General features: G+C 40.6%; 1 protein-coding gene and 7 non-coding genes across 8 annotated transcripts; 1 reads left to right on the plus strand and 7 right to left on the minus strand.

Annotated features, from left to right (window-relative positions):
- adgra1a (adhesion G protein-coupled receptor A1a) lies at window positions 1–24,592 on the plus strand. The gene is made up of 7 exons (XM_042397653.1): window positions 1–934; window positions 1,389–1,678; window positions 17,837–17,964; window positions 18,883–19,006; window positions 21,432–21,583; window positions 22,710–22,805; window positions 22,895–24,592. The coding sequence occupies exons 2-7, from the start codon at window positions 1,676–1,678 to the stop codon at window positions 24,384–24,386; spliced, it is 1,995 nt and encodes a 664-aa protein (XP_042253587.1). The 5' UTR covers window positions 1–934; window positions 1,389–1,675; the 3' UTR covers window positions 24,387–24,592.
- Window positions 9,142–9,214, minus strand: trnak-uuu. Its single transcript has one exon. It is a non-coding gene; the product is annotated as a tRNA-Lys (tRNA).
- trnaf-gaa lies at window positions 9,735–9,807 on the minus strand. The gene has a single exon. It is a non-coding gene; the product is annotated as a tRNA-Phe (tRNA).
- On the minus strand, window positions 10,285–10,357 carry trnak-uuu. Its single transcript has one exon. It is a non-coding gene; the product is annotated as a tRNA-Lys (tRNA).
- Window positions 10,888–10,960, minus strand: trnaf-gaa. Its single transcript has one exon. It is a non-coding gene; the product is annotated as a tRNA-Phe (tRNA).
- Window positions 11,438–11,510, minus strand: trnak-uuu. The gene has a single exon. It is a non-coding gene; the product is annotated as a tRNA-Lys (tRNA).
- On the minus strand, window positions 12,041–12,113 carry trnaf-gaa. Its single transcript has one exon. It is a non-coding gene; the product is annotated as a tRNA-Phe (tRNA).
- On the minus strand, window positions 12,591–12,663 carry trnak-uuu. Its single transcript has one exon. It is a non-coding gene; the product is annotated as a tRNA-Lys (tRNA).

A 24,592-nucleotide genomic window follows, 5' to 3' on the forward strand; every position in this document is an offset into this window, starting at 1 on the left:
ACGAATTAGTTAAAGTAAATTAAAACCGGTAAGACCAGCAAATAAGAACAAGTTAAAAAACCCAATAAGACAGGGACTGTCTTTTTGGTACAAATGCTAATTGCACATATTTAATACAGATGTTTCTGCAATAAAATCATGTAATTGACTCTCTAGCTATTAATTTGCACCTGGCCTCAGGAGTCTATACCTCCGCCCTGAAGGAAATAAAAAATAAAATATTCCTCCTCAGGAAATACAGTCGCTGTTTCTTTTCAGACTTCCTCTGTATTTGTGCTGAAACTAAAGTCCTGGTCAGTGATTGCTGCCAGGTTGTAACTTTCCACAACATTAATTCTTTGTCCTCTGGTGTCCATGAAAGGATGTGATGTTCTCCAGAAAATATAGGTGCCAAAGAAATGTACCGGAGTAAAAAAGTACAATAGGCTATATTAAACAAGCACTTTATTTATCCCCAATGGCAACTGGTTGTAGTGGAGTATAAGTATGAAGTGGCAGAAAGTTGAATAAAGCCAGAATAGGACAAAGGAAACCTCAAAACTGTACTCAAGCACACGAGTACATGTACTCATGTGTCATTTCAGCACTGAAAATCCTATTTGCCTCTTTCTAGTCGGCCTACATCTCCTAACACCTCACTCTGATCAAGAAGCGTTACCATAACTGCCACAACCCGCAGCTGTTTGACTATCAGCTGATAGATGAAACGTCATCCCCTCCTCCGCCACATGTGCCGCCTGCACTCTGGTCATAGATGTATAAAAAGATCTTATAATACATCCATGACTCTGGTTAACCGGGGTTCCCCGCCCTTGCTGCTACGTAACATGCGGCACATCGTTACGGACAAATGGAGCGCAGCCACTATCTTCACTGACCTGGATAGAGGAGGGTCTGGATCCCACTCAGCTGAGAGGAGAAGACTTCACTGTAGGTAACTCAGCCTTTTTCTTTGCATAAATTATCGTTAATACAGTCCCATATGATCTTTGTGTTACTCATTTGATTCATTGAGGATTTTCTATGATGGACATATTTGGAGAAATAGTTAAACTCGTACATTCTCTGTTCAGAATCACAGTCTAAGCGCACAGTCAAATCCTATTAATAGCCACGTTTCCATACTTGAGAAATTATAAGCGTGTGTAGTTATAGATATAAGCTATCAGATAAACCCTGACCATGGGTACTTTTCCTATCACTTCAATATCTTGCCTTTATAAAATTGCTTATATTTCGTCATTATGATCATTTTTAATAACCGTCCCGATGTTTGCTGAGCGTGATCATGTGCCATCTTTCCCACCACCCACACGCATGCTGGCGAGAGATGGAAAGTGTAACGACACAAAGGCAGATGAATCTTCTGCTTTGATTTCCTCGGTCAGTGCTGCCGTGCAGATGGAGTCGGGACCGGGAGGCTGCGGCTGCCCGTCAGCGCTGCTCCTGGACCCGCCAAGCTGGAGAAAGAGCACCGGCCTGATGGAGAAACTCCTGTGATCAGATCATCCTCTGCTTCACTTGGAGAGCCGGAGAAACAACATCAACCTGCTTGAAACCCTCTTCTACAATCCTAATACTCTATATGGAACCGGAGGGCGCAGGGTAGGGGGGCAGCAGGGGCCTCCGGGAGAGACCAGAGTTTCACTGCTGAAGTGTAACTCCACTAAGACTAATGGTAAGTTATTATACACTTTGATTTGCCTTTAATGAGAATTAATGCTTTCATGGCTGCCTGTCTGTGTGCAGATGGTCTGTGTTGCATGATGTTTTTTGCCACAGTGTAGCTGAGAGCATTAACTTCATAGCAAATTCAAGTTACAGTAATCCCCTAGTTAAGTCATACATTAAGGGACAACTTTTGGGAAAATATTTCTCAGCTGACACTCAAAGGGGTAGCTTATTATAAATCATTAAGGGCCCAAAGACTGTTAGAAATTCTGTGTAGATTTGTGAAAACAAAAAAGGACAATTGCACTATCCTATGTCCAGACTAGGACTCTCTTCTAGCACTGCAATACTGAGGGTTAAATGTAGTTTTCAGCCAACATCAGTTGTAAACCTACCAAACATGTCACTGACACACAGAGAAAGGGACAATTATTAGAGTGGCTCTGCTTGCTGACACTCACCGTGTGTAATTAATTGAAATTTATTAGCTGCTCTTTATTTGTCCGTGCTGCTCTGTGGCAACTTACTTGTAAAGCTGTATGTTAGGAAAAGGTCTTCAGGGGGCTCTGGTAAGCCCGAGGGTTAAAATCCCTGCTTTGCGTCAGGTCGGGGATCTTTGTTACATGTCACTACTCATTTCTCTCTCCCCTCATCTCACAGTCATCTCACTGTGCTATAATAATAAAAGGCATACAGTACCAGTCAAAAGTTTGGACACACCTTCCCTTTCACTTGGATGAGAACTGTACATTACTCGCAAATTAATAAATAATACAATTATAAATAGTAATTATAAATAATTTAATAAAGGAATAGAGGTCTTCAGGCAGGGGTGGTAAACACATATTTGTTGTTATTTGTTAGGAATATGCATTATTTAAGCACAACATAAACTGAAATGATAAAGGCCTTGAAACTGGATTTGAACTCAGGGATCCTCTAGAAAATAAAGCCTCAAGATTAGGTAATAATTCAAGTATCGCTTTGGGGGTCTTATTATTTGAGTTCATAATGTGCTTTAGTGGTTCATATTACCCGACAATTTTGTAGTTAAAGGGGAACTCTGCCAATTTTATATGTCGAAGTTAATTTACTAGTCACGAGGAATTCTACTCAGCCTGTGAAAACACTGTGTAATGTCTGCTGGGGTTCTGTTGAGTAAAGTGAGAAAATCACTCTGTGACACTAAGCAATCTCAACTTGTGTTTGGACAGCATTTATTTGTAACAAAAAGTTTGCATTATAGACTGGAGTGGAGTTTGAAAACATGGGCAATTAGCAGGAAGAGGGGTGAGGGTTGTATATTGAAAGACAGTGTGGAGTTGCATTATGAGAAGTGTAGGATCCAGTGTTTCTGGAGCTTAACTCATACTATGGTAAGGATATCTCAGACTGTGCTGCTTAGATCTTTCCACCAACTTGTAAGTGCAATACTCAGTCACCGGAGTGCCTGTGTAACAAATTTACTACAACTTATCGCCACACAATGAACCTGTAGCTTCTGGTCTAGCATCCCGGGGCAGTCGCCCGCTTTGCCTGGTTGGTAATCCTGCCTTGTCTTTAAGGGCCCACTCGTACTGCCAGTGTTGACACTCTCTCTCTGTTTGAATCATTCTCACGTTCCCTCTTGGTTCAGGTGTCTTGTTGTTGAAAATCAGTGTATGCATGTTGGGTTCAGGAAGGTTTTCCATGTGTCAAGGTCAGTTCTAAAAGTTGGGACTTCTAGTTGGGAAACTGAGTTATAACTGGATAACTGGATTCAAAATGAATCAGGCTCCCTTAATAGATAATACCAATCAATTAAAGGACGCCTTGATCAGCCCCAGTACATCCAGCAGATCCACTCAGGACATCCTCGATACTAATGAAACGTGTCTGATACATTCAAGATCAATAATCCTCATGAATGCTTGATTTAGCTTGTACAGCTCACAGAAACGTAAACAGTAGGAAGTAAAAATAGGGGAAAAATAGCCACTTTAACCTCTATTGATTAATATAAGAGATTAATGCTCCTACCTTCAAACAATCAATCAATGTATGTACAAAACAAATATGATTTTGCTTTTTTAAAGAAACTTGTGTCTGGAGTCCTTGTAACACTTGGAAGCTAGTGTTAAGCTCTGATGCTGAACAAATCATGCTTACACAAAAGCACAGGCATCAAATTGGGAACAAAATAACCCTAATTACAAAATCTTACGTAGTGACACAGCGCGTGGTCAGTCATCTGAGATAAGTGGAGAGTAGTGCGCACAGATCTCTGCCGCTGTGTGTGCATGCCTGCTTTTTTTTCATTTTATGGGATCTGCAAAGGATTTAATCAGTCATGCTCTGTCTAATAGATGGGTTGTTCAGTGGAGCATGATGAGAGAGCATGCTGTCCCAGAGAGAGAGAGATGAGAGGAGGAAGACATGACAGTGTCTCTAAAATACAAGGCCTTGGAACACAAAGGAAAAGCGAGTTGACGCTGTCGTAAAGATGGAGCCAAGTTAGCTCGTGATTGCTGCCTCCACAGGAATCTTCAGCTTGAATTATGCACGCGCAGGAGTGTGTTCCAGTGAAAGAAAGGAGAAGGGCTAACTGTTGTTTGAAGGCACGTTTTGCCTCTTCACACAGAGGGAATGCTAGACCTGTCCAGGAGATGCACATCACTTACTGTATATGAGTCACTTTCTCTAAGCCTCCTCCACATTCCTGCCTCTACAGCTAAGCCTTCTGAGCTTGGTCAAATGATATAAATGCAAGTGCATTAGAATGAAAGTGCAGTTATTCCCATTTCATAAAATGTATTTGTTGGTAGTCTTAGCGATTTGCCATCACCCAAAATGACAATTTATGTTTTAATGTTTATTTTTCCTTTAATAGTTTGCACTGAAATGTCATTCATGTGGGTCATTCAGTGTGAATTAAAGAAATAGTTTTTGGTATCATGCTTATTTGCTTTCTTTTTGAGGATGAGATGAGAAGATTGATCTCAGCATAAAAGCTGGAAGCAGGGAGAAGGAGCTAGCCTTCATCATTTAAAGGTACAGTGTGTAGAATTTAGTGGCATCTAGCGGAACGGACATGGTAGAAATGGAAAATAATATTCATAAGTCTATTTTAATTAGTGTATAATCACCTGAAAATAAGAAACGTTGGTTTTTGTTACCTGAGAATAGCCCTTTATGTCTACATAGGGATCGAGTCCTCTTCCACGGAGCCTGTCATGTTGCATTGCCATGTTTCTACAGTAGCTCAGAATAGACAAACGAAACACTGGCTCTAGTGAGGACCTTTTGCATTTTTCACGAGTTTTGCGGCCACCCTAAGTTTTCCTACATGCTTTGAAGGGGAAGGGTTATCAGTTGGTTGCAATCTGCAACCTCACCGCTAGATGCCACTAAATCTTACACACTGGTCCTTTAAAACTGCACCAATTAAAATTTTTATATTGACAATGAAGAAAATTACCATGTAGAAAGACAAAGGTGTCACTCTTAGTGATGGACCACTGGATGTGTTAATAGGCAACTGATCATGTTCAGTATATCAGCTTTATTGACTTTATGCAGCCTGCCCATTTTTTGGATTGCACAGACAATTTAACCTATTGGCTGACTTCACATCTAACTGGAGTTCACTAAAAATCTGTGATTATTCACTGTTATCCTTAATCATAGTTTGCACCACATTGCCACTAGAAGCCAATCTGGTCATTTCTAAAACACCTTAAGTACGAAAGATATATATCCAAAACATACGTATCTATGAAAACAATATGTGATCCTGGCTCTACTTGTCACATGTATGCCCCGCAAGCGGTGTTGTAGTCGAGTCACTAAGTCTCAAGTCCAAGTTGAGTCTCGAGTCCCCAGTGTTTGAGTCTGAGTCTGAGTCCGTGTCATCCAAGAAGAATCCGAGTCAAGTCTGAGTTGAGTCACCGTTACCTGAGTCTGAGTCCAAGTCTGAGTCATCAAGATTGAGTCTGAGTCGAGTTCCAAGATGGGCTCCAGTGCTCCACTCTGGCACGGCCAAAGAGCTGACATACAAATAAAAAAGTTCTACCTTAAACAAAAATGACACCGTGACTGTGATTTCATATTAATATTAATGATACACCGATTGCAATTTTTCTGGGCCAGGAATATAAGGAATAAATTTTTTCTTTTTGAACTCAAAGGTATTACACATTGCGAGCTTTGTGTCTTCTTCACTCACGCTAAAGAACTTCCATACCAACGACATGTGTATGTGTGGCTGTGGCTTTCTGTGCGCTGTGTGCGCAACTTGCATGTTTTTTCTATATGTGCGTGTGTGGCTGTGGCTTTCTGTGCGCAACGTGCATGTTGTGTGTGTGTGGCTACACTGCATGTGCTGCACCTGCTGCTGTGTGTGTGACGGGAACCATAGTGAAGCTATGTGAAAATTTGACGGCAAAAATATATTTCTTTATCAATTAACAAGTTTGAGTCCTCGTCTTCAACTTCCGAGTCCGAATGCAGTCAATGCTCGAGTCCAAGTCTGAATCTGAGTCATCAGTGCTCAAGTCCAAGTTCAGTGACTGAAAATCAGGACTGGAGTTGGACTCGAGTCTGATTCCTGGACTCGAGTACTACAACACTGCCTGCAAAACATCAAGTCTTGTGGAAATAACCATAGTAGTATAGCAGTATGGAGTCAGATCAGTTTCACAATTAATGAATGCACACAGAAGGATTCACAAATGTATTTTGGGATTTATATATAAATGACTCTCTCACAAAAAAATTTTTCAAAACACAAAAGTATTTATCATTGTATATAATTGTAAAAACAATACACATATAAAAAATAAGGTTCATAAATGTATTCTGATGCACACACAAATATTTCTTGTTTTTAATATATGTAATAGAATTCCACAAATATATGTATTTAAAAGTATTTGCAATTTTGATCAAAATTTGATACATTTATATACAAACTGTTGAACCTGCATTTACAGACTGCTTGTCATTTGTGAACTTCACTGCATTTGTGTGTGGGTTTTTTGAGGCTCCCCTGCTGTGGCTCGATTCACAAATTCATCTTTTTCAACAGGTCCGGAAACAGACATAGCTTGCCTTCAAAGTAAAAGTTACGCATTTTGAAGCGTGTTGGCTGCAGTGGTCAATTTAAGGAGAGCTAAACTAAATAAATTAACAAATACATTAAATAATGAAAATAATTCATAGCTTCTTTTACACACTTTCGAGATAAAACTGTGTAAAAGGAAGAAGAGGCCGCGGAACCAGCCCTGGGGATTTTCAAAGTAAATGCTCTGAGATGCAGTGCGCCGCTGCAGCAATTTAAGTAAGTCCAACTTTTATGTGTGTTCATGGTCTTGTTGTGTGCACGACTTTATCCAGCAATGCTAGCTGTGGTAGCTAACAAATTGCTGTTGTATGCTGATGTTACTTGTTTATTATTATCAGCTTTTTTGCACCTCATTTGGATTATTTGCTCATCTGTGTGAAATGCCTACATTTATGTTAGAAGTGAGTTAACTGGACTCTCTTCAGTCATATTTGTAAAGATTAGAGGGGTTTGATGTACATTTTTGATTTATTAAGCTCTAGTGTGGTCATTGTATTCACAAATGTGTATATTACCAGCAATGTGTTTGTGTATGCACACTACAAAGTAATGTTGTAAATAATATAATAAATGTTGTGTCCCATTTTTATAGGTGTGGGTCCACCACTGGTCGGCTGATGCATAAACTCACCCTATGACTGCACTGGGAGAACCTGGAAACAGCCAAGGGGAAACTAGCAGCTGGTAAGTAAAGAGTAGAGTCTGTCATTTAGACAGTGATACATTTAGGTTGTTTGGGCTCTGGCACATTTGATTTGAAATGAAACAATGACTGAAGTGAAATTGCTGACTTGGTTTTAAGTAGTTTCACTGTGTTCACATCCATGCTGCGTGAACAGTGAAGCAACTGTAGCCCGCCTCCTTTTTTAGGTAGTCTGTAAATTTTAGGACAATGCAGGAGGAGGATGACTCTAAATATACAGGAAATGCAACCAGGGAGTTTTTTATGACCCAGCAGTGGGATGTTCTCAACTGGCATTGTCATTCATCTGACCTCAGTCCAGGTGAGCAGGTGTGTCACTTGCTGAAAATCAGGCCTAAGGCAAAAGTCCAGTTTGCAGTTCAGGTCTGGCATAAAATCACCAGGGGAGATATAAGTGTCCTCTGGGATCACAGACTTCAGGCAGTCAAATATTACACATCATGACTAAAGTTGGTCAAATGATCTTCGGTCCACTAAAGTTAGAAAACTTTAGTTACAAGTAAAAACTAAAGCTACAATTCCTACACTGTTCATCTGTGGATGTAAACACCATCAAGGTAAAGAGGAAATATTAACCTTACACTCATTTATTTTCTTTATGCAATCTATTTAAGACATCTGTTTTAGACTTAACAAAATATTTCTTTTATTACAGAGTTTCCAGACACAAGGGAAGACAGCTGTGGATGGAGTGTCACTCGCCTAGGATGCTTTTGCTTGGGTTTCACATGTCTGCTTTTTGAGTCCCTAACTGTACCTACCAAGACTGGCTTTTACAGTGAAACATACACTCACAAAGCACTTCATTAGGAACAGCTGTGCAATCTCATTAAATCCTACACAACAGCTCTGCCATAAATTCAACTTTAGGAAACCTATACATATTTTGTCTACCCTGAGGAGGTGAACTCTTTTCAGTATAATGCACTCCAGCACACCACCGCCATCCACTACAACCTCAGTAATAAATAAGTAGGATTGTTATCTTTCTGAGAATGTCAACAAAAACTGAAAATGAATTTAATTGAATTTAAGCCCTGTCTTTTAATTTATTGGATAATTGGAAGAGATGGTTGATCTTTGGACAGTTGATGTACAAATGTATGTACAAAATGTATCATCTTGTTTTTGTCATATGACCTCTGTCTTTTTCAAAATAAATAAAAGGTATACTCTCTCTTTGTTGAAAATTTCATCCACTTTTACCTGCTAACGGGCCAAGCACTTCAGTGGCTCAAATACCAGTAACTATTTTAGTGTTTTAGTATTATACTTTGAACCATCAAACCAGAGACCTTTAGATCTTCAGTCTAACACTCTCCCAACTGAACTATTTCAGCCCACAGCAAGGCAACTTAATAGTACGAAGTAGCATTTTCTTGGCCTACCAGTTTTCACCTTTTGATTTCACATCGAAGTTAAACAGAGGCACATATTCTGCGCAGTCGCACCAGGTTTACCACTGTAAGCCTTTTTAGAGGATCCAGTGTTCATGCGTGCAGATGTGGCAGGCGAAATATTACAAATACCAGCAAGTGTGCTATGTAAAACCGCTGCTCCGATATTGGTCTACTGTTGGGTCTAAGGCTCAGTAGCCAAAAACAATATTGTGAGAAGCACCATGTTGAAAGAGGAATTGTAGTATCCCATGAAATTGCGCTCCAAACGCCTGAACAGGGACTTGAACCCTGGACCCTCAGATTAAAAGTCTGATGCTCTACCGTCTGAGCTACCCAGGCTCTGAACCTTTGGCAGAGGGATTTTTTTCTAGAGAAAAAGTATCTGAAAAGGCCAAAGGATGGTTCTTTCCACAAAGCGTAATGTCTGGTAGGGGCATACGTGTGCAAAGTACAGTCAGGATGGCATAATGTTTGGTATGTACGTGTGTGCTTGATATGTAACTTTCACTATGAAAGTGTTGTTAAAATGAGCAGATTGGCTACCGGTGGCTGTGTGATGAAAACTATGTTCACAGAAAACACTGAATAATTAGCAAGTGTCGGTTAGACGTAAAGTCAGCCAATGGGTGAACTTGTTTGTGCAAAAGTGCTCCTTCATTTTCAAAGTTGCAGCTTCCAGGAGTACTCTGCATACATCTCAAAGTGTCACCCTTGCACATGTGGAGGGAATTGTGCAGAGTAAGATCTTTGTTGTGCTTTTCTCTCAATCTGCTTGGAGAAAGGCCACCAGCAGAAAACCCCCGCACGACTGTAGCATTGGCATCTGCGGCTGACCGACAGAGACAGCCCAATTTGTTTTTGCCGAAACCCGGGATCGAACCAGTGACCTTTAGATCTTCAGTCTAACGCTCTCCCAGCTGAGCTATTTCGGCCCGCAGGAAGGCAACTTAACACTAGGGGGTAGCATTTCCTTGGTCTACCGGTTAGATCCAGTTTTTACCTTTTGATTTCATATTGAAGTTAAACAGAGGCACATATTGTGCGCAGTCACACCGCGTTTATCACTGTAAGCCTTTTGAGAGGATCCAGTGTCTAGCCAAGCCAGGGTTTCATTTAACATGCTAATTGAGAGCCATCCCACTAAGCTTAATCACTTGAGACACCAGTGCTCTACATTCGACCAGGACAAACACTGGTGTGCTTGCAATATTTCCAATGAGGTTAATTCAGAATTCATGCGTGCAGATGTGGCAGGCGAAATATTACAAATACCAGCAAGTGTGCTATGTAAAACCGCTGCTCCGATATTGGTCTACTGTTGGGTCTAAGGCTCAGTAGCCAAAAACAATATTGTGAGAAGCACCATGTTGAAAGAGGAATTGTAGTATCCCATGAAATTACGCTCCAAACGCCTGAACAGGGACTTGAACCCTGGACCCTCAGATTAAAAGTCTTATGCTCTACCGTCTGAGCTACCCAGGCTCTGAACCTTTGGCAGAGGGATTTTTTTCTAGAGAAAAAGTATCTGAAAAGGCCAAAGGATGGTTCTTTCCACAAAGCGTAATGTCTGGTAGGGGCTTACGTGTGAAAAGTACAGTCAGGATGGCATAATGTTTGGTATGTACGTGTGTGCTTGATATGTAACTTTCACTATGAAAGTGTTGTAAACATGACCAGATTGGCTACCGGTGGCTGTGTGATGAAAACTATGTTCACAGAAAACACTGAATAATTAGCAAGTGTCGGTTAGACGTAAAGTCAGCCAATGGGTGAACTTGTTTGTGCAAAAGGGCTCCTTCATTTTCAAAGTTGCAGCTTCCAGGAGTACTCTGCATACATCTCAAACTGTCACCCTTGCACATGAGTGGAGGGCGGCAATGAATTGTGCAGAGTAAGATCTTTGTTGTGCTTTTCTCTCAATCTGCTTGGAGAAAGGCCACCAGCAGAAAACCCCCGCACGACTGTAGCATTGGCATCTGCGGCTGACCGACAGAGACAGCCCAATTTGTTTTTGCCGAAACCCGGGATCGAACCAGGGACCTTTAGATCTTCAGTCTAACGCTCTCCCAGCTGAGCTATTTCGGCCCGCAGGAAGGCAACTTAACACTAGGGGGTAGCATTTCCTTGGTCTACCGGTTAGATCCAGTTTTCACCTTTTGATTTCATATTGAAGTTAAACAGAGGCACATATTGTGCGCAGTCACACCGCGTTTATCACTGTAAGCCTTTTGAGAGGATCCAGTGTCTAGCCAAGCCAGGGTTTCATTTAACATGCTAATTGAGAGCCATCCCACTAAGCTTAATCACTTGAGACACCAGTGCTCTACATTCGACCAGGACAAACACTGGTGTGCTTGCAATATTTCCAATGAGGTTAATTCAGAATTCATGCGTGCAGATGTGGCAGGCGAAATATTACAAATACCAGCAAGTGTGCTATGTAAAACCGCTGCTCCGATATTGGTCTACTGTTGTGTCTAAGGCTCAGTAGCCAAAAACAATATTGTGAGAAGCACCATGTTGAAAGAGGAATTGTAGTATCCCATGAAATTGCACTCCAAACGCCTGAACAGGGACTTGAACCCTGGACCCTCAGATTAAAAGTCTGATGCTCTACCGTCTGAGCTACCCAGGCTCTGAACCTTTGGCAGAGGGATTTTTTTCTAGAGAAAAGGTATCTGAAAAGGCCAAAGGATGGTTCTTTCCACAAAGCGTAATGTCTGGTAGGGGCATACGTGTGAAAAGTACAGTCAGGATGGCATAATGTTTGGTATGTACGTGTGTGCTTGATATGTAACTTTCACTATGAAAGTGTTGTTAAAATGAGCAGATTGGCTACCGGTGGCTGTGTGATGAAAACTATGTTCACAGAAAACACTGAATAATTAGCCAGTGTCGGTTAGACGTAAAGTCAGCCAATGGGTGAACTTGTTTGTGCAAAAGGGCTCCTTCATTTTCAAAGTTGCAGCTTCCAGGAGTACTCTGCATACATCTCAAACTGTCACCCTTGCACATGAGTGGAGGGCGGCAATGAATTGTGCAGAGTAAGATCTTTGTTGTGCTTTTCTCTCAATCTGCTTGGAGAAAGGCCACCAGCAGAAAACCCCCGCACGACTGTAGCATTGGCATCTGCGGCTGACCGACAGAGACAGCCCAATTTGTTTTTGCCGAAACCCGGGATCGGACCAGGGACCTTTAGATCTTCAGTCTAACGCTCTCCCAGCTGAGCTATTTCGGCTTGCAGGAAGGCAACTTAACACTAGGGGGTAGCATTTCCTTGGTCTACCGGTTAGATCCAGTTTTCACCTTTTGATTTCATATTGAAGTTAAACAGAGGCACATATTGTGCGCAGTCACACCGCGTTTATCACTGTAAGCCTTTTGAGAGGATCCAGTGTCTAGCCAAGCCAGGGTTTCATTTAACATGCTAATTGAGAGCCATCCCACTAAGCTTAATCACTTGAGACACCAGTGCTCTAAATTAGACCAGCACAAACACTGGTGTGCTTGCAATATTTCCAATGAGGTTAATTCAGAATTCATGCGTGCAGATGTGGCAGGCGAAATATCACAAATACCAGCAAGTGTGCTATGTAAAACCGCTGCTCCGATATTGGTCTACTGTTGGGTCTAAGGCTTAGTAGCCAAAAACAATATTGTGAGAAGCACCATGTTGAAAGAGGAATTGTAGTATCCCATGAAATTGCGCTCCAAACGCCTGAACAGGGACTTGAACCCTGGACCCTCAGATTAAAAGTCTGATGCTCTACCGTCTGAGCTACCCAGGCTCTGAACCTTTGGCAGAGGGATTTTTTTCTAGAGAAAAAGTATCTGAAAAGGCCAAAGGATGGTTCTTTCCACAAAGCGTAATGTCTGGTAGGGGCATACGTGTGAAAAGTACAGTCAGGATGGCATAATGTTTGGTATGTACGTATGTGTTTGATATGTAACTTTCACTATGAAAGTGTTGTTAAAATGAGCAGATTGGCTTCTGGTGGCTGTGTGATGAAAACTATGTTCACAGAAAACACTGAATAATCAGCAAGTGTCGGTTAGATGTAAAGTCAGCCAATGGGTGAACTTGTCTGTGCAAAATTGCTTCTTCACTTTCAAAGTTGCAGCATGCATCTTAAACTGTTGCCATTGACATGAGTGGAGCAATGATGAGTTGTACAGAGTTTACTTACCAGCTGCTAGTTTCCCCTTGGCTGTTTCCAGGTTATCCCGGTGCAGTCGTAGAGTGAGCTTATGCATCACCCTACCCATGGTGGACCCACACCTATCAAATAGGGACACAACATTTACTTTATTATTTAGAACATTTCTTTATTTTGTAGTGTGCATACACAAACACATTGCTGGTAATATACACATTTGTGAACACAATGACCACGATAGAGCTTAATAAGTCAAAAATGTATGTCAAACCCCTATAATCTTTACATACATGAGTGAAGAGGGTCCAGTTAACTCACTTCTAACATAAATATAGACATTTCACCCAGACTTAGATTAGCAAATAATCCACCTGAGGTGCTTAACAGCTGATCATAATAAATGAGTAACGTTATCGTACAACAGCAGTTTGTTAGCTACAACAACTAGCATTGCTAGTGTCGGTTATCTTCTGAAGCTAACAGTTAGCTATGCCGGGGGGGAGGTAAAACAATTTAAAAGGTGTTTGTTTGGAGAGGTTAACTGGATAAAGTCGTGCAAACAACAAGACCACAAACACTCATAAAAGTTGGACTTGCTTAAATGGCTTCAGCAGCTTAGTGCATCTCGGAGCATTTACTTAGAAAATCTCCGGGGCTGGTTCCTCCACCTCTGCTTCCTTTTACATAGTTTCATCTCCAAAGTATGTTAAAGAAGTTATCAATTATATTAATGATTTAGGCTACTTGTTTATATTTAGTTCAGCTCTCCTTAAATTGACCACTGCAGCCAACACTCCAGCCATGTTGAAAAAAGATGCATTTGTAAATCGAGCCACAGCAGGTGAGTCTCAAAAATCCCACACACAAATACCATGAAGTTCACAGATGACAAGCAGTTTGTAACTGCATCCAAATATGTTTTTGATGAAATTGCAAATACTTTAAGATACATAAATGTGTGGATTTCTATTGCATATATTTCAAACAAGAAATATTTGTTTTTTCATCAGAATACCTTTGTGAACCTAATTTTTTATATGTGGATTTTTTTTACATTTATATACAACAATAAATATTTTGTGTGCATTGAAAAATATTTTTGTGGATAGAGTAATTTATATATAAATCCTAAAATACATTTGTGAATCCTTCTGTGGGTGTGTTAATTAATTACGAGATCTGACTCCATACTGCTATTGCAGATATTTTTTCTCTAGAAAGATACCCCTCCACTACAAGATCAGAGCCTGGGTAGCTCAGATGGTAGAGCATTATACTTTTAATCTGAGGGTCCAGGGCTCAAGGTCCTGTTCAATCTTGAGTTCAATTGCAATGGTTTCTGCTATTACTTTTTCAATATGGTACTGCTAACAATATTGTTTTTGCTAAGTGAACCTTGAACCCAAGAGTAGATCAATATTGGAACAATGGTTTGGCAACAGGCTTAAAGTGGTAAAAGTGGTGCGACAGGGCGGAGTTTGTCCATTTGATTAATATCAATATGAAATCAAAAGGTGAAAACTGGCTGTAACTGGTAGGCCAAGGAAATTGTACTTAGCAGTACTAAGTACCCTTCCTGTAGGCCGAAATAGCGAGAGCATTTGACTGAAGATCTAAAGGTCCCTGGTCTGATCCGGGGTTTAAGCAAAAATAAACTGGGCTGTCTTTAGAGAGAAACACTTCAATTAAGAAGATCAAATCCTGGGTATAGTATAGAGATAACAGAGCACCAGACTCTTAATCTTAGGGTTCAGGGTTGAAGTCCCTGTTCAGGCTGGTTTGAGTGCAATTGCAATGGTTCTTGCATTTGTTTTATCAAAATGGTATTGCTCACAATATTGTTCCCATGTTCTTTCAGCTCTGTCAATCCTTCATGTTGTACGTTAGATTATAACTGGTCAGGTTTTTACTAAAGTGTAGATACAAGGTGATCACATAGCTTTTTTTTAAAGAAAAAATGTCAAGCATTCCTTGTTTTCACCTTCTCAAATGTGAATCTTTGTTGGTGTTCTTAGGTTCTTATGATGGTAAACGAAATATCTTTGGGTTTTGGACTGTTGGTCGGACAAGAATTACAATTCAAAGACATTACCTGGGTTTTTAGGAATAGGGGCATTTTTCACCGTTTTCTGACATTTCAGATCAAACTTAGAGTAATAATCTCGAAGACCATTTAAATAAATGTCTGGTAAGTCACTATCACCGAATGAGGTAACCCAATGCTGACTGAGCCCACGACCCACTGGTGAAAGCCCTTGCATTTGCAGTATTACGAACTGGGTGTCAGTGGTGACATTCCTAGGAAAAATAACAAGCAGCACACTGTTAGTGACACATTTTTCAGCAGTGGCTGGTCTGCCAAAGAGGAAAGATGGTGCTAACGCAACAGACTCACTTGTCTTCAACTCACTTGTGTGTGAAGTGGCGTACTGTTTTTTTTTCCCAGCCTCTGCTAGCGTTGCCAGCTGCCAACTGACTGACATCACACAGGTGACACTGTTTGGATCTCGGGAAAGTGAGGTCCAAAAACACAGCTGCAATTACTGCTTATCGCCATAGGTGCTGCCAAAGAGAACGAAATTGAGATCTTCCAGATTGTTACTTTAATTGGGAATATAATAAGTAGAGTATTGGGCAGTGAAAATAATAGTTAGTTGCAATTGCATTTTTTAGCAAGGACTGGCTTTTGCAATGGCCGGTCAGTGTGGCTCCTCTCATCCTGTCAAACATTATCTGGCTGGGAGGAAAGTGCAGTTGGACTTCTCAAAGGAAAAAAACGTTCTTGTCTGATAGTTCCAAAAGGCAAACAGCCCAAATATGCTGCTAGGGTCAGATACTTTAATGTGTCCTTTGTTAATTTGATTTCATTTTTCAAGAGACACTAAAATCCCTGTTACCATGTTTTACATGTTTAATGATGTGCACCAAGTTATTTTAAGACAGTGATGTCAGAGCAGTACAACACCATTGCAGTGACTTCCTGCTTACATCTAAGGAAAACGAAGGGGTTTGCTTTAGATTTAGATAAAAAGGGAACACTTCTTCAGCCCTGCAATAAATATAACCTTATATAATATATATGCTGTAAATATTTTGAGGATATTTCTTGACTTAATTCTGTTGTAGGTTTTGAGACTGTGGTCATTTTATATTGGACAGTATTATATTGAAAGATATTTCTAATACTTTGTCCACCTCATTTACAATTATAGAGGAGAAAGAATAATGCAATTTAAATTTAGGTTACATTACTGTACATTTACATTACACTTCAATGCACACAGGCTTGGGCTTTTATTTTTCTCGTCACTCAGTGTATGTTGCTGGATCCTGGTACCATGTGAGGAGATTTTATTAATGCACCAATACTGGAGGAGGCTTGAGTAATTGTGCAGGGCTTTGGAAACATGCAGCACATTCCTGCCTCCAGCAGCAAGTCTTCAGGCTTCATGTGCTCATTCTTACTAGCCTGCACTCATGGCTCAGGCTCAGGCTGGATATTATAGATGCCCCTGGTTCATGGCAGCATTGTTGGCAGCTTCACTCTCTGTATGTGCAGAGGAAACATAATTATTTCTTTTACAGGCATTCTGAAAGCTTATAACAGCATGTTGTTGTCAGTGTCAGGAGCTGGAGGCATGAGTGCTACAGGTTGAGCTAATTAGGTTATTAAAGAGCACTGATCAGTGGTTGGACAGAGAGATGTGACAAGCTTGTTTTAGGCTTATTTCTTTTTTTCTTTATTAGTGAAGTAAACACACCATATAACATATATGTATGCATGAGGTAGATACATCCACTGACTAGGAATGAAATAAGAAGAAAAATGTAAAATATAATTATAGTTGAGGGTTGCAAGGAGGAGAAACAAAGAAGAACAAAACACAAATAAGTTAGTGGCACGTAACAGATGCAATATTAATACTTGGAATAAAATAAATAAAGCTATAGATATTTGGCAGACATCTGGCTCAAAGGGTGAGGTTGTAGCAAAGTTGAAAGGGATAGGGACTCACTCAGCTCCTCAGAAGAGAGGCTGGCGAGGTTCGGCAGTGCCCCCAGTAAGGGAGAACAAGATGTCTGTGGCAGCGTTTTAAAATTCACTTGAAGAAGAGTGAGTCAGTGTTGCCCGTGCGCTGGCTGCACCCAGAACTTTAGGAGGAGGCTGACCAGTTGGGGGTGATTCGTTCGTACTTAGTTAACAGAACCAGGCCCTTAAGGAGGGTGATAGCCCGGCATCTTAAACTAGAGAGAGTAAACCAGAAAAATTTTCAGTGCTGACTTGTCTTAATTATGCAGGCTGATAAATTAACCATCACACTCTTAAGTCCTGATTGGTTTAGATAGATCAGCACAAGAGGGAAAAAGGTACACTCCAAACTCTTCAGGGAGTTCTGTTTGAATGTTAATTGTATTGTTTTGCATTCCAATTGTCGATACCTGTGATCAATTTACTTTATTGTTTTTCAGTTTGGTCACTTGTGGCAGATTACCATTGTGAGATACTGTGAGATCTCACTGATCAAAACATTGTACAGTGGATAAAAAAACCACTGTGGATTCTACTTTTTGCTATTAGATGAGCACAAGACCATCTGGACAGATTTGCAATAAATAACTCTTGGCAACAATAAAGCCGTTCAAATTATCATGGATTATTTTTCACCGAACAAGCAACAATATCTCTGTTCATCTTTTTGTTATCCGTCCTTGTGGATAACAATAGTACATTATTATTTATTAGTAAACTGATAAGTGAGATGTAGTGCTCTTAGGTAATTCTCTCTGTTCTGTCCAACTGCAGGATTTGAAGAGAGTGCTGTCCTTCCCACCATACCCCGGGGATTACCTGCATCCAGTGGTGTATGCCTGCACAGCAGTCATGCTGCTCTGTCTGCTCGTCTCCATCATGACTTATATTGTCCATCATAGGTAAGAAGTCTTTAACAGTTGGTGAAGGGCTTGGGTTAATATTTATTAATCCTTTGAACCCAGTTGACGAAATTTGCTCGAAAAGTCTTACTTCTCCTTCTCAGTGTCATTACTCTGTCAGATCAGAAAACACACTCATACACACTCAGCACCACTCACTCTTTCCAGTGATGTTGGTATCTCTAACATGGATAAACATTCATAAATCTGCTTAGAAAATAGAGCATTAGTAGCTAATGCTGTGTCAAAATCAAAAATTTTGCAACATTGATACATTTTTGTAGCATTATTAATCCTTTTAATGACTCATCAACATGATTCTAATATACCTGGAACTCTCCTCCATCAATTAATATACTGATATTTATGGTGCGTTGAAAACATGTGGACATACAGGCAAAAAATACACTCAATTCCAAGTTACCAAAAACACACTTTTTCCATAAAAGCTGCTCTAGAACATGTACAGTACCACTTAAATGCAAACTGATTACTTTTTTTAGTAGCCCAAGTTACCCTCACAATAATAATATATGGCATGCCTAGCTAAGATGTGTAGAAGCAAAAGCCTGCAAATAAAGGGAGTGAAAATAAAGTATAAAAGTCAAGGGTCCTCTTTTTGTGATTTGTGATTGAGATTTTAGCAGCATATGTCATAGCTGTCAGAATGAATTATTCACCACACCACACAGCTGCACTTACGTCACTCATTTAATTTTATTTGCTCACTCTTACACATGTACGAAATGTTACTTCTTCCACTTTTTCTCAAAGCCAGAAGAAGTTCCAGTCAAATTAGCTTTCACAATAATATTGTATTCAGAAACCTTCTGGTTTAGTGTGAGTACACAGCAGTGGGTAAATAGTAGGTTAAGTGTGTTCTTCTTAATAACATTTACTTCTATTGATTTTTTGCAGTGTGATCCGCATCAACAGGAATGGCTGGCACACACTCCTCAACTTCCTTTTTCACACTGGGCTGACATTTGGAGTTTTTGCCGGGGGCATCAATCAGATCAACTTACCTTTTGTGTGTCAAATTGTGAGTTGTTCTTTCCTACTTTCTCAGCAAATATTTGTCAAAGCACTTGAAAATGTTTTCTTTATGGTATGTTAATTCTGAAAGAAGTGAAAGCCTCCTCAGTCGTTGGTTGAGCACATCCAGTGTCCACAGAAAACCTGATATTCACTGTTCACTGAGTGTTAAGTCAAATGGTCACCATTTGCTTATTAAGTGAATAAGTGGGGTGTGGTTCACTGGAACACTGGTACCTCCGGCTCAACACTGGTTCTCAGTGGATGAAGTATGATAGTATTTTTTTCTGTTAATCATGATGATACATGATTATGCTAAATGCTAAAATTAGCATGCTAACATGTGCACAATACAATATGAAGTATTACTTTTAACTGAGTAAATTAGCTCAGGTGCTGGATGACAACTGCTACAGTATGTCTCGTCAGAACACATAAGCAATGTTTGTTCTTCATTCCAAGTGTAATTAAAGATTTATGATTTAACATAGAAATTAAAAATGAAGTACTGTTCAGAGAATGTTCTTTTAACTTATACTAAATTAAAGGAACATTTTGACATTTTGGAAATAAGCTTTTTTTTTCTTGTTGGGAGTGAGATGAGAAGATACTACTCTCATATCTGTCTGTAAATATGTAGCTGGAACCAGTTTAATTGGGGAAACAGCTAGCCTCTCTGTCTAAAGGCAACAAAACCTGCCTACCAGCAACTCTTTGTGCTAAGCTAAGCTAACTGTGTCCTTGCTCTGGCCTAATAATAGATATCAATCTTCTGATCTAGCTGTCAACAAGAAAGTGAATAAGTGTATTACCCAAAATGTTGCAATGTCTTTAATTCAAAGTTGTAATGTATAAGAATGAACTGTTGCAGCCAGTACAAACAGATTTGCATAATTATAAATTGCATCCAGACATTCAGCAGGTACTAGTTAAAACCTTTTTAATCTTGAGAATGGTAGAGTTCAGCTATACAATCTAACAAAACTAACATTAGCTGATTTGGAAAAAAGGGGAGTTTTTCCTTACCACTGTCGCCAAGTGCTGCTCATGAGGGAATTGTTGGGTCTCTGTAAATTAAAGAGAACGGTCTAGACCTGCTCTATGTGAAAAGTGCCCTGAGATGACTTTTGTTGTGATTTGGCGCTATATAAATAAAACTGAATTGAATTGAATTGAATTGAACTGAATTGAAATGTGAAGGTAGATGCACAAAGCTAATCACTGAACTGAAGAGGTACATTTGAACTAAATAAATGAACAAACAAAGCTTGTAGCCATATCACAAAATACCAGTTATAAATACATTTACCTGTATCCAAAACATGAAGAGAAGATAAGAATAGACTTACCACAGACACACTCTGAACTGACTAATTAGTCTTGATTGAATGCAGCTGGCTCCAGCTCTGCCTATTAAAATGTCTTGCAGGTGGCCCTAAAACATTGCTTAATTTAAAAATTCTTGGCCTTTTTTAACAATAATGTTTGCTGTACATAGTAAACAAAAATATTGGAGCAGTGTGGTAGCATACCAACATTTGCTAATCAGCACTAAACATAAATCACAGCTAAGGCTCATGGCAATACTGTATTAGTTTTGGAGGAATTATAAACTTAAGTATTGAACATGTTGAAAGTTTGACATGATAGTGGCACTGGATAAAAAGTCAAGAGATGACCAAAGTTAGACCAGAGTTCATCCAGAGGTGAACATGAATGTCTGTACCAAATTTTAAAACAATCCATCCAATATTTGTTGAGATATTTCACCCTGGACCAAAGTAGTGGACCAACAAAACGACATTGTCTTCTTCAAAGCCCCACGTACATCCACTATGATCTGATCAGATATTGAGTCCAAAGGGAGGGGAGTGCTTTATATAGGATCAGTACTGTATATGGCTTTGAAGGCCCAACATGACAACAATTGACACTGTGACACCGTAACTTACTTCAACAACCACAGTATCACATCACTGTATATAACTTGCATACAGATAAATATGATAATAAAGTCATTTTTAGTTTTAGTTTCCTATGTCTTCAATGATTCTGTATCTGCACAATTTTACTGTACTGTAACTACAATGAATCACAAATTAAATGTAATTATAATATGGGTGTAGTGCATTTTTAACTCTTGCCCTGTTCAATTGATGGCTGTGCTTATTCACCCATCAGCCTCACTCATTCACTCATTATCATTCATTCATTAGCCACCACAACATAACATTGTGACTATTCAATTAGCAGCATGATGCAAAAATAGTAGGACAGAGTGCAATTTGTGGTGTGGTGATTTCCCAGATGTCTCAGATACATGTACAGAACCCCAACACGCACACACACACACACACACACACACACACACAAGCCAATTTGGACAATGGACGGCTCAAATCAATCTCTGTTTATATCTTCATCTATATTAGGTTGGGATCGTGCTCCACTATGCCTCTTTGTCTACTATGCTGTGGCTGACGTTTACTGCTAGAAACCTCTGTAAAGATGTGTCCAAAGACCCGCTTCGAGCCCATGACAGGAATAAGCCAGCCCAGACTCGCACCAAACCAACCATCCTCAGGTAAGCGTTGCAGACTTCAGGATTCTAGTCTGTGTTTATGTGCACAACGGGGCTAAGCAATGTTTTGATGAAATCACTAATCAGCAATGAAGTGAATTAATCATAACTGCTTCACTGGGTTCTGTCAACAAGCAGCACCCTGCTTTTCAATATCATCATCAGAGTTTGATGTTAGAATGCTTGAAAGATGTTACTGTCCTGGTAACACAGTAACAATTATAGCTTTGTCGATAAAGAGAGAGCAGGCGTGTTTTGTGTTGTGATGAGCCAACTGGCCCTTATTCAATTCATCCTTGAGTACCCTTGAAGACTTGCAGAAAGTCATTAACAACAATACTCGGCTATGTGATTCTTCCCCAACTTACTAATCTCAGTATAGTTTGACAGTATGAGGAGCTGTGAAGGCAATCAAATCAAATAACTGGCAATATACGGAGGTTAGATACTCTCGAAATGCCATTTCATCTGGACTTTAGGCCGTTGGCCAAGAGCCAGCACATCTAGTCATCCGTGGTCATTACTCTTTAGAGCACATGGGCCTGCACTGTGACACTATGGAAGAAAAACACGCAAAATGTTATAAAACTAATTCATAGGTTTAATGGGTCATAACAGAAATTGAGTACTTCAATTTGACACAACCGCACAAGCACTTCATCCCAGTGCTCCCCAGCGCTTTTCTGCCGGAGAGAAACGTTGTATGGACATAAGTCCTTACCAAGGTTGAGACTTACCAAGTGTTAACAGCAGTGCATGGTTTGCAGGTGTTTTTTTTTAAGGAGTCACTTTTGTTGATCAAACTTTTACATAAAAGTCAAATATACAGCTACAGGTAAAGTAGAATTGTTTCAGGTATTATCTATTATTTGAGTCAGTGTTTAATGATTAGAGTGAGTTTTTTTGGGAAACATTAGTGAAATGTAAAAGTCCATCATTCAGTTGTTCATCATCAAAAAGTTGTGTCAAATTGTTTCAGCATGTATCCACAAATTGAGACAGAGATCTTTTTACTTTGATGAGATCATTTTATTCAGCTGGATTTTCTTGGAGCTTGTTACCCTGCAAAATCCTTTAACCAGCATCTACACTTAATAATTTTCACTTTTGTATTAATTTCTTTTTGCAGATTTTATCTTGTAAGTGACGGAATCCCTCTCATAATTGTTGGAGTTACAGCAGCATTTGGTATGGATAACTATGGGAGCAGAGATGACGCTTTGTAGTAAGTATTCACTTTTTTCTAAGCAATCATGTTTTCAGTCATTGCAAAGAACTAAAATAAATGTTTTTGTCCCTGTTTGTTTTTTTCAGTTGCTGGATGGCATGGGAACCAAGCCTGGGAGGTTTCTATGCCCCCATGAGTCTTCTGGTCTTAGTCATGTCTGTGTACTTCTTGTGCACCTACATCCAGCTCAAACGCCACCCAGAGAGGAAGTATGAGCTGCGGGTCCTGAGTGAGGAGCAGCAGCAGTTATCATCCAGTGAGTCAAACCATCAGTGCCACACTGACACTGGGGCAGCTTCTGGGCTTGCAGCAGATTGTCCGTCATTTGCTACAGGTGTATCAGTGCTGGCCAACGAGCACTCATTTAAATCTCAGCTCAGGGCCACAGCGTTCACCCTGTTTCTGTTCCTGGCTACCTGGGCATTAGGAGCGCTGGCAGTATCACTGGGACATTTTCTGGATATGATATTCAGCTGCCTGTACGGGGCGTTTTGTGTCACGTTGGGACTCTTTCTTCTCATCCAGCACTGTGCCAAACGTGATGATGTGTGGCACCGCTGGTGGGCTTGTTGCCCATCCAAATCCAAGACAGAGGATGGAAATGGGAACGGACAGAGCCAGAGGCAGGAGCTCCATCAGCCACACTGCCACCTGAACTCCCCGTGCTCAGGCAAGCAGCCGCTACTTTCTCCTCACCTTGTGCAGAGTTCTTACCACAAAATTGCACCACCTCAGAGCCTCACACCCAATCACACAGGTCCATGCTGTGTGGCTGTCATGAGTCCTGTCGCTGCAACCCCTGTCTCACCTCTCACTGAGCCGGTGCCCTCGCCACGTCCACAGTCGCTTCCTGATGAGCTCCCTCGTCCCGCTCTGCCACTACAGAGCTGCCTTACAGACAGAACTAAGTCACGCTCTTTCAACCGCCCACGCCCATGTCTCCAGGACTACCGCTCTCACATAACATCCACCAGTATGGACGGGAGTGTTCACAGCTCCCACCTGGACAGCCCACACACTGTACACCACCTCGAAGGCTCACCGCTGGTTTCCAACAGCCCACACCCAGACCTCCAGCTGCCCTGCCCTAGCCCTCACTTGGATAAGCAGCTAGCTTCCTGCCATGGTTTGCAACGCCAGACCTCCTGCCACAGTGTACAAGACTCAATGACTTCCTGCCACAGCCATGCACACAACATGCATGACAGCATCACTTCCTGTCACAGTCTCCTTCTTCCCTCTCATGGGATCCACACCTGCCAGTGGCACATGTATAGCTCAGCTGATCACTCTTCCACAACAAGCTGCTCTGAAAAACCCGATCCCTTCACCTTGCAATACCAGCAAGACCCAGACACATACAGCTACATGTCAAAGACAACAGACAAAGAGAAGGATAGTCTCTGCGTAGAGATGGAGCAGAAAGGTTTCCCAAGAAATACTCTGCCTCGGCATGGTGCCATCAGCCGGCGAGGCACCATCGGCCGAAACAGGAGCCTGCAGGAAGATGGCCTGTTTGGGTCAGACGCCACAGGAAACATAAGGACTGGACCTTGGAAGAATGAAACCACCGTATAGTTTTCTTATGCTCGTACCTGTGAGACCACCCTGTAATGATATTACTCTGTACGTATTTGGGTCTCATTGCCTTCAGATTTGCCCTTAAACCACAGGTTGAGTTTTCTGTGAGGCCTCATGTCCTGATGATCTTCCAGAACCCTTTATGACAAAGTTATCTTAACTTTTAGAGTGATACAAAATCATTTTTATAAAGAATTTTTAAA

Source organism: Thunnus maccoyii, chromosome 20 (genome assembly GCF_910596095.1).
Source record: "Thunnus maccoyii chromosome 20, fThuMac1.1, whole genome shotgun sequence".
Taxonomy (NCBI): Eukaryota; Metazoa; Chordata; class Actinopteri; order Scombriformes; family Scombridae; genus Thunnus; species Thunnus maccoyii.